General features: G+C 43.6%; 1 protein-coding gene across 1 annotated transcript; it reads left to right on the top strand.

The window, feature by feature from the left end:
- The first annotated feature begins 1,494 nt into the window (after positions 1–1,494).
- Positions 1,495–9,036, top strand: LOC126484747 (probable cytochrome P450 6a14). Its single transcript, XM_050108341.1, has 6 exons — positions 1,495–1,714; positions 2,712–2,950; positions 4,832–5,094; positions 6,814–6,983; positions 8,623–8,841; positions 9,002–9,036. Exons 1-6 carry the CDS (start codon positions 1,495–1,497, stop codon positions 9,034–9,036), a joined length of 1,146 nt encoding a protein of 381 aa, XP_049964298.1.
- Positions 9,037–9,283: the final 247 nt, after the last annotated feature.

The following is a 9,283-nucleotide window of genomic DNA, read 5'->3' as shown; positions in this document are numbered from 1 at the left end:
TTTTCAGAGCATTCGCACAAGGTTGGCACCGGTGGCGACACCTACAACGTGCTGACATGAGGAAAGTTTCCAACCGATTTCTCATACACAAACAACAGTTGACCGGCGTTGTCTGGTGAAACGTTGTTGTGATGCCTCGTGTAAGGAGGAGAAATGTGTACCATCACGTTTCCGATTTTGATAAAGGTCGGATTGTAGCCTATCGCGATTCGGTTTATCGTATCGCGACATTGCTGCTCGCGTTGGTCGAGATCCAATGACTGTTAGCAGAATAAGGAATCGGTGGGTTCAGGTGGGTAATACGGAACGCCGTGCTGGATCCCAACGGTCTCGTATCACTAGCAGTCGAGATGACAAGCATCTTATCCGCATGGCTGTAACGGATCGTGCAGCCACGTCTCGATCCCTGAGTCAACAGATGGGGACGTTTACAGGACAACAACCATCTGTACGAACAGTTCGACGACGTTTGCAGCAGCATAGACTATCAGCTCGGAGACCGTGGCTGCGGTTACCCTTGACGCTGCACCACAGACAGGAGCGCCTCCGATGGTGTACTCAATGACGAACCTGGGTGCACGAATGGCAAAAGGTCATTTTTCGGATGAATCCAGGTTCTGTTTACAGCGTCATGATGGTCGCATCCGTGTTTGGCGACATTGCGGTGAACGCACATTGGAAGCGTGTATTCGTCATCGCCATACTGGCGTATCACCCGGCGTGATGGTATGGGGTACTATTGGTTACACGTCTCGGTCACCTCTTGTACGCACTGACGGCACTTGAACAGTGGACGTTACATTTCAGATGTGTTACGACCTGTGGCTCTACCCTTCATTCGATCCTTGCGAAACCCTACATTTCAGCAGGATAATGCACGACCGCATGTTGCAGGTCCTGTACGGGCCTTTCTGGATACAGAAAATGTTCGAGTGCTGCCCTGGCCAGCACATTCTCCAAATCTCTCACCAATTGAAAAGTCTGGTCAATCGTGGCCGAGCAACTGGCTCGTCACAATACGCCACTCACTACTCTTGATGAACTGTGGTATCGTGTTGAAGCTGCATGGGCAGCTGTACCTGTACACGCCATCCAAGCTTTGTTTGACTCAATGCCTAGGCGTATCAAGGCCGTTATTACGACCAGAGATGGTTGTTCTGCGTACTGATTTCTCAGGATCTATGCACCCAAATTGCGTGAAAATATAATCACATGTCAGTTCTAGTATACTACATTTGTCCAATGAATACCCGTTTATAATCTGCATTTCTTCTTGGTGTAGGAATTTTAATGGCCAGTCGTGTATTTCACCACGCCCTTTCTGAGTGTCCTCCATTGTCAACATACAACCAGTCAGTCATGAGTAGAGGAATTTTACTTCATCAGACCCACCATCAGTTGAGCTGCTCTACTTCGATTTTACGGTAATATCTGTATGCTGTTCGCAGAGTTCAGGATCGTCTTGATAAGCGCAGCCTACACGAGACCCTCACCATGTTGGTGGAACTGGACTCGTGGATGGACGAACTGGCCCTCGTGGTGATCGCCGCCGGGCTGGTGCTGTGGGTGTGCTACTTCCGGCACTTCAGCTACTGGACAGAGAAGGGCGCCCCCCAGTCGCGACCCTGGACGCCGTTTGGAAACTGTTACAAGTCCATCGTGCAGAAACAAATGCTGTCAGAGGACCTCGACGAACTCTACCATCAGTTCAGAGGTATGTACACTGTGGAGAAGAAATCATCAATCTGCAAAATACTATGGAATGCAGCATCACATTTAGATCAGCTACTTTTTGGCAGTTACCAACTGTCTAGACACAGGAATCAGTAAGTTTCTTTCAAGACTGGCACGATTTACACATCTGTGATAGGCAATAAAACCTCGTCACTCCAACTGTCTGCGAAAACCTCGTAATTCTAGTAACCAGTAAATCCATTATCAAAGACAAATTTGAAAGTGCATGGGTTTCTCTAATATGTCAGTAAATGGGCTTTCACTACATAGTTACACATGCAGGAAATATATCTGTAACACTTTTTTGCTCCTCCTTCAAAATTTATCAAAATGAAGTTACAATGTTTTCATTGCCTACCATCGATATGTAGAAAATATTAAATTTCAATGGTGTTTGCGATCGGCATAGAACTGTTAAGTTCCCTTACAATTGGCCTAGGAAGTAAGTTGGAAGGCTGTACCACCTCCAGTAGGACCTTACGTAGTGAAGCACAGTGGTATTCATTCTTCATCACATAAAAAGATCTAACGAGAGTAATGTGGTTTTATTGACATGACTTGCAGGCGAATAGAAGCGCCAATCTGTGACGGACACTACATTATATTTTACTCCACTGAATCGTAATGATAACTGCCCTTCAATGCCACCTGAAAGCGTACAAACGGCAATTTGAGTCATACGACACTTCGTAATTTTGACGTAAGCCTTGGTTCACTCCATAAGCGTTACAGGTAACCATCCTCAAGTTTCTCCAATCTTTCTCATCAAGGAAATTGGTGGCTGCTCCAGTTAACAGTATAAAACTTTTATGTGATTGCGTAAAATGGTAAGAGTGAAGTGACAGTCTTTTCATTGCATTTAATGAATTGTGGCAACCTTTTCGTCCATAAGACAATTGCTCGGTAGTTTTTAAAAGATACAGATCATATAGCAGGTGGAGTGCTCTTTTAACAGTCACTAATTGGATTTTTTTCAGATAAGCGCTACGTGGGCTACTACCGTGGACTTGAACCCCGCCTGCTGGTCATCGACCCAGATCTCATTCGTCAAATACTGGTCAAGGACTTTGACTACTTCACCGACCGAGAACCTGTCCCTGTAGATGACCCAATACTGGAGGGTCAGCTGTTCTTCATGAAGGGCGATCGATGGCGCCGTCTGCGCAACAAACTCAGCCCACTGTTTACCAGTGGCAAGCTGAAGAACATGTTCCAGGTGAGCAAATGTTCCAACGAACACAGAAAATTATAACGAGCCCAGTCACACATTTTGAGCAGCGTGGTCTTTCTTCTACCTGGGATGATAGTAAGATTATTAGGCATTTGTCACATTCTAAACAACAACTTTTATTTGCTGTGAGAGGCCTTGAATACTGGTGAAAATGATACGCATCAAACTGCCACCTTTAGAAATAAGATATAATGCTCTGTGTATTATTAGTTGGTACCTATAGACACCCTGTCACTTTGGAGAGCGTGAACGCGCAATTTTTTAAATGGCTACAGCAATGGTTTTAGGTACTTAATAAAACAATTATGAAGTGCCTGAGGGTCCTATTTTCAGACTTTCGCACCCCAGAAGGATTAGGGAAACAAAAATAGAACTTATAATTCGGTAACATGCGACGCTTACTACTGTATCATAGAAGACCGATGATCAAGGTCTCACTGCCAGTTTTTATTATTTTTACTCTTATTTTCACAATTTTTCTTTTGATGTTATTTTACTCCCTCGTCCCTCACGCTTAAGGGTGGCTGGCAACAAGCTACTATTAAGCTCTTCAGCCAAGAAACTTTTGAAATACGAAGTTTGATATAAATATCAAAAAGAATATGGAATATTTCCAATGTTTTATGATTATTAAACTAGTTTCTATAGTGACCTTATTAAAACTACAAATAGTCACTGTAGACTTCAAAAGCTGTGTTTCTAAGATGCTGAACTTGTCGAAGGAAGTACTGCACTTTGCTGACTGGAAAGAGATTGCAATTGGAAAGAATAAATTAGGTGAGGTTAAGTGGACTGGTTTCATGGGGGTGTAAGAAGTGAGTTACCACGGCGTGATGGTCAATGGAATCTTGATTTACATGAAGTGAAACAGAAGTTGCGGTGGGACAGAGGAGTTTGAGTATGGGTAAGAAGAAAGGAACTGAGGGTATATATCGGATACGTGCAATGTGTCGATACAGTAGTGCAAAGGTTTATCAGTATTGGAAATTGGTGGTTTAGGGTTAGGGTTAGGGTAATAAGATTATTGGGGTCTGTTTTCTGGGAAGCACAAAATGTAAGCACAGGCGATCAGTGTAGATGAGGATGAAGGGTAATTTGATGAGTTGATAAACGATTATTGAAGACGAGGATAAGCGTGACCGGAAAGCAAGATAAGAGTGTACATGGCTCTGGAAGGGAGGTAGTTTGGTGGAGCGGAAACCCAGCTAACTCTATAGAGAAGGATATGTCATGCGATGGCTTTGCAGGTGTGGAGGATGGTGAAGGAATGCAATTTCCATGTACGGACGATTAGTAGTTCTATTGGTTCTAGTTTACTGTGGGATTAATATTGGTTGGACAGTAGTGGAAGAATGTCAACTACTAATTTAAGGAGGAAAGTTTGCCGAGGTATTTTATCGAGCTGGATATATTGGTCGTAAATGTAGAGGCAGATATTTTGGGATGTCTCTACTGTAGGTTCGTGGGACATGGTAGAGTTTATCATAAGGGCCAACGTGTTTGACGAAGATGCAACCTTCTTCATCCACTTTTGGGTGGGATTTTTATGATGTTCAGAAGCTCATAACAGTGGTGTTATTGGCACACAGCTGTCGTGATTTAACCATTTCAGTAGTGCCAAGGATATATAGAAATGTAGGTTACACGAATCCTTGGGCACAGATGTAATTCGTTGGGGGCTGTTAATGGTTACATGTGGTGGGTTATTGTGAGAGGCAGGTGCAACAAGCTGACGTAGAAAATGTAACTGTTTGGGTTAAGAGTCTGGGAATGAGATTAGAATGCCATACACAGTCAAGGGGTTTTAGAGGTCAAGGGACAGATCGATAGCTGGTGGACTTACCCAAAGCTGCGTCCCCTTCGCAGACGCTGAACGAGTGCGGCAGCGAGATGGTGGAGGTGCTGGCGGACGCCGCGCGGGAGGGCAAGGTGCTGCAGTTCCGAGAGGTGTTCGCCCTCTACACCACGGAGGTGATCGCCACGCTCGCCTTCGGCGTCAAGCTCAACTGCCAGAGAAACCCGGACTGCGACTTCAGGATGTGGGGCCGCATCCTCTTCCAGCCACGGGCCAGGCCCTTCAAGGAGATCGCCACCGAAATCTTTACGCCTCCCCTCAAGCGGTACTACGAGTGAGTAACTCATCTTTTTACTGTGGAAACTGTACCTAATTTGAAAATGGCATCTGGACTTCAAAGCACTATGTAAGTGTTCAGATTTTCTTATATATTCCTTTACTGTTGACTAACAGCATATCAGCATTTCCTTTCTAGTGCCTTCAAATGAAACTGTTCTTTGCTCAGTACCTTTTGAACGTTGTTTTGTTCATCCTGTACATTATTTAAGTCATCAGTTTGGAACAGTCAGGTGTAGACGTGATAGTGAACTTATCTAACACCTAGGCTATAATTACAGGACGAACCAAGTTACCCTTTTGCCTCCATGGCCCCTACATAATAACTAAAAGCTACTCTGACACTTAATAGCATTAAAACTGTTTACCTGACTGAAAACTCCTCCTCCTCAGACCTCTGCCAGAAGTTACTCTTGCTGCGATATAGATTCAGACGCGACTCAGGGTCCATCCACAGCTTCAATTCGGGCAGTATCTCTCTCCTGCGTTTCTGATTCCCAATATAATTAGTCTCTGCTGCATCCCTTGCTGGACTAATCGACCCAAAAGAAATGACATCACTGAGCAATGTCTTTTCCACAGCGTAGCGATTGTTTCCATAAATCTGCTTTCACTCTACTGTGGAGTGAGTGCTGTTTACAAAACGTTCTACCACTAACCTCAGAGCGCAACAGCACAAATCTGTTACCTCCTAACATCGAGTACGGTACTCACCGTAGTCTAAATATCCCCAACATTATTGTAGGGCGAATGCGGGGACTGCATTATCGCAAAATCGCCCACATTTTTAAAGCGCTGAAGTAACACATCTTCATCTATGTAAACCTCACCCTGATTATCTCTGCCACACTATTAAATCATTATCTTAGAACTATTACGCCTTGGTCTGCTTCTCAGAATTCGCATTTGTTTGTCCTTTCCATCAAAAGACCTATACCATACCTTTATATTTCCTTCGCCCCCCTATCCGTATTTTTTTCGTTCCGCAAACTCGATGCGAACCATTTCATATCCTCCTCTTATTTCTTATCTTGATCCATTGGTGCCCCTGTACGATACATACCCTGCACATTCTTCAAATATTCTCACAAGGTAAATATAACGGACATCCACCCTGGTCCGAGAAAACTAATTACAGTCTTATCCATCCGTGTACTGTATTGGATAACATGAGTTTTAAGTGCAATAAATTTTAATGTGAATCTCACGAAGACTATATATTGAGTAATGTCCACATCCTATGCGCACGAAAGATGTACATACTGGGGGAGTAATTCAGTATACCACTGTTGGGTTGCAAAGTGTGAGGAAACACTTAACAATTAACTGCATATTCTTATTCGTTTAGAGGTTTCATAACGTCAGATTATTTCTGCAGAATTATTGTATGTACGTGGATGTCAGCATTGCTTTATCTAGTAAATGTTGCACACACGTGTTCTGTTTCACTGTCGTAGTTTTTTTAATTTGAGATTCGTGAAGTTCAATAGCATTATTGTACTGCAAATTATTCCTCACACACAACCGCAAAAAGATAACTATGAAAAATAAAACTGCGGTAAATATCTCACCTAAATAACTAACAGAAATGTCTTACTGTTAGCAATTACAAGTCGCTTCATGACTTTTAGGATTCAAATATTGTAATAGATATAGTTCTTGGTTAGCTATAAAAAATCTTTCTGACATATTTCACAATTTTCCTTTTACACTTCAGTTCCAGAGCTCCTAGGAACAATACACTGCAGTTTTTCGACAATATGGTGAAGGAGACAGTCCACGATCGCTTAGAAAATTCCATCAGAAGGAACGATTTCATGGACCTGTTTATCCAGCTGCACACGAAGGGTTTCGTCGAAGGCGAGAAGCAAGGAGGCACTGACTGGAGTAAGTACCGACTTGTTCAGTTATTATTTTACGAGTGAATGTGTTTATTGATACTCTAATAATACAGAAAAGGCATATGCGCTTATAGCACGTAGCACCCTGTTTCGCCCTGATGACGGATCCAACGAGTCGTCCTATGGATCAACGAGAGGAGAATATGTTGGAGAACTTTCGTAGTCCATAACCGCCCACCCCTACCACTGAAGTTGACTGCTTGGATCAGCAGAAATCAGGTCAGGTCACCAGGGGACAAACCTTCATGTACATGGTGTGGCCCACAAATCATCCTCTCGAAAGTCACGATCGATGGGCTGAAGCACTGTCTTTCCAAATGTTCAGGTCGACTGGAGTTTGCTGTAGGCATTCAGTTAGTTTCATGTGAGGAGGAGGAGGAGATTCGTGGTGAACGTCCCGTCGACAACGAAGTCATTGGAGACGGAGCACAAGCTCCGATTAGGGAAGGATGGGGAAGGAAATCTGCCGTGCCCTCTGAAAGAAACTATCCCGGCATTTGTTTGAAACGATGTAGGGAAATCACGGAAAACCTGAATCAGGATGGCCGGAGACGGGTTTGAACCGTCGTCCTCCCGAATGCGGGGCGTTTCATGTGATAATAGGGTATTGTTCACCACTGGGAAACGACGGCAGACGTGTCATGGCATCTAGCTGACATATTGTAAACATGCCCCACGGAAGGATACCTCCAACTCGTGCCAAAACAATGCCCTGTTGGACAATGAGTTGCATCGCCTCATATTTTCGACGAGTACCGTGCCATCAGCGCATAACAGCGCATCTGAAAATGTTCGACGACCGAAACCGGTCACAGCATGATAAATCTGTAATACAAGAGTTGGTGGTTTTCGTTGATAATTGACTGAAACTTAGGAGTACGCACGTTAAATGAATGTCTGGCTAATTCTTCTTGAAGCCATTTTCTTCAGGAAGGTCACTATTTGCATTTGTGTTGGCTTCAACAACAAATACATCTACCGAGTGAGGTGGTGCAGTGGTTACCACACTGGACTCTCATTTGGGAGAACGACTGTTCAAACCCACGTCCGTGATTTCCCTAAATCGTTTCTGACAAATGCAAGGATGTTTCCTTTGAAAAGGCGTGCCGATTTCCTTCTCCATCCTTCGGTAATCCGATGGGACTGATGACCTCGCTGTTTGGGTCCCTCACCTTGTACAAGGCGAAATCCTCATGAAACATTTAGTGCGGTGTCTTGTCAGCAGAAGAACGGGAAAAACAGTCAACAGACAAAGAATTTCATGTAGACAGTTGAGGAAATTGGACTATTTGTTTTATTATTATTTATTTATTTGTTAATTTTTTTGGCTGGATACAATTCATGGATGAAGCAGATGTAAAAAAGGGATTGGGTGATTCTTCGATAAATCTGAACTTTTACGTGATCGACGCTAACTACTTCCTCCAGATAGGACAAGCGTAAGACACTGAGGGCATATGCTCCAATAATAGTTCACCTTGACCTGGAAAATGTCCAAAGTTTCACGCCGAACTCTACATTCCACACATACTCACTCAAAACTATACTATAAAGATACTGTCCTGTGCAGTGAGGGGAGAATCTGAACTGTCCGTATTAAAAAAGCCACTCTCTTTGCTTTGCAGAACTGTCGGAGAACGAAGTGTCGGCACAGGCCTTCCTGTTCTACATCGCCGGCTTCGAGACGTCGTCGACCACGATGAGCTTCGCTGCTTACGAGTTGGCAGTGAACCCGGACATCCAGCAGCGGGTGCTGAAGGAAATTGACTCCGTGCTGGCAGAGAGCGGCGAGATCTCGTACGACTCTCTCGCGGAGATGAAGTACCTCGACAGAGTGCTGTCAGGTAACACGCCCACTGTTATCGTACGACTGCATTCGAGCTTTCTCCAGATTCATAGCAAAGTGTGTGCGTTCATCAAATGTTAGTCATTTGGCGTTCCATGAACGATAAATGCGGTCTTCAGTAAGTTGTTGAACGTGTCATTTTGTGTAAACTTTTTCAGTGAAGAAGTTGGTAGCATACTTAAAACTTAAGTGACTTCCTTTCACGTGAATTCTACGCTAGATTTAATTTTTGTCACATGGTTTTTTTATTCGTAACTCTATAATGCTACAGATTTAGAAATTCTTCTGCGAATTGGATAGACTTGTCAAACCACTATGACCTCGATAAACCTTCGTTTTCAGAGCAGTTCAATAGTGTTGTATGTCTTTAATCATGAACGGGATAAGCGGTGTGCATACAGTACTGAATCTGTCAACATGCCTTGAATAATCGTTTAAAA

The sequence above is a fragment of the Schistocerca serialis genome, chromosome 6 (assembly GCF_023864345.2).
Source record: "Schistocerca serialis cubense isolate TAMUIC-IGC-003099 chromosome 6, iqSchSeri2.2, whole genome shotgun sequence".
Taxonomy (NCBI): domain Eukaryota; kingdom Metazoa; phylum Arthropoda; class Insecta; order Orthoptera; family Acrididae; genus Schistocerca; species Schistocerca serialis.
Note: the sequence above shows the minus strand (reverse complement) of the source record. Positions and strands in the feature narration are given on the sequence as shown.

Coding starts and splice junctions, on each gene's coding strand:
- LOC126484747 (XM_050108341.1), top strand. CDS start 1,495: ATGTTGGTGGAACTGGACTCGTGGATGGACGAACTGGCCCTCGTGGTG. Junction 5,095..6,813: donor CCCCTCAAGCGGTACTACGA/GTGAGTAACTCA, acceptor TTTACACTTCAG/TTCCAGAGCTCCTAGGAACA. Junction 8,842..9,001: donor CCTCGACAGAGTGCTGTCAG/GTAACACGCCCA, acceptor AAACTTTTTCAG/TGAAGAAGTTGGTAGCATAC.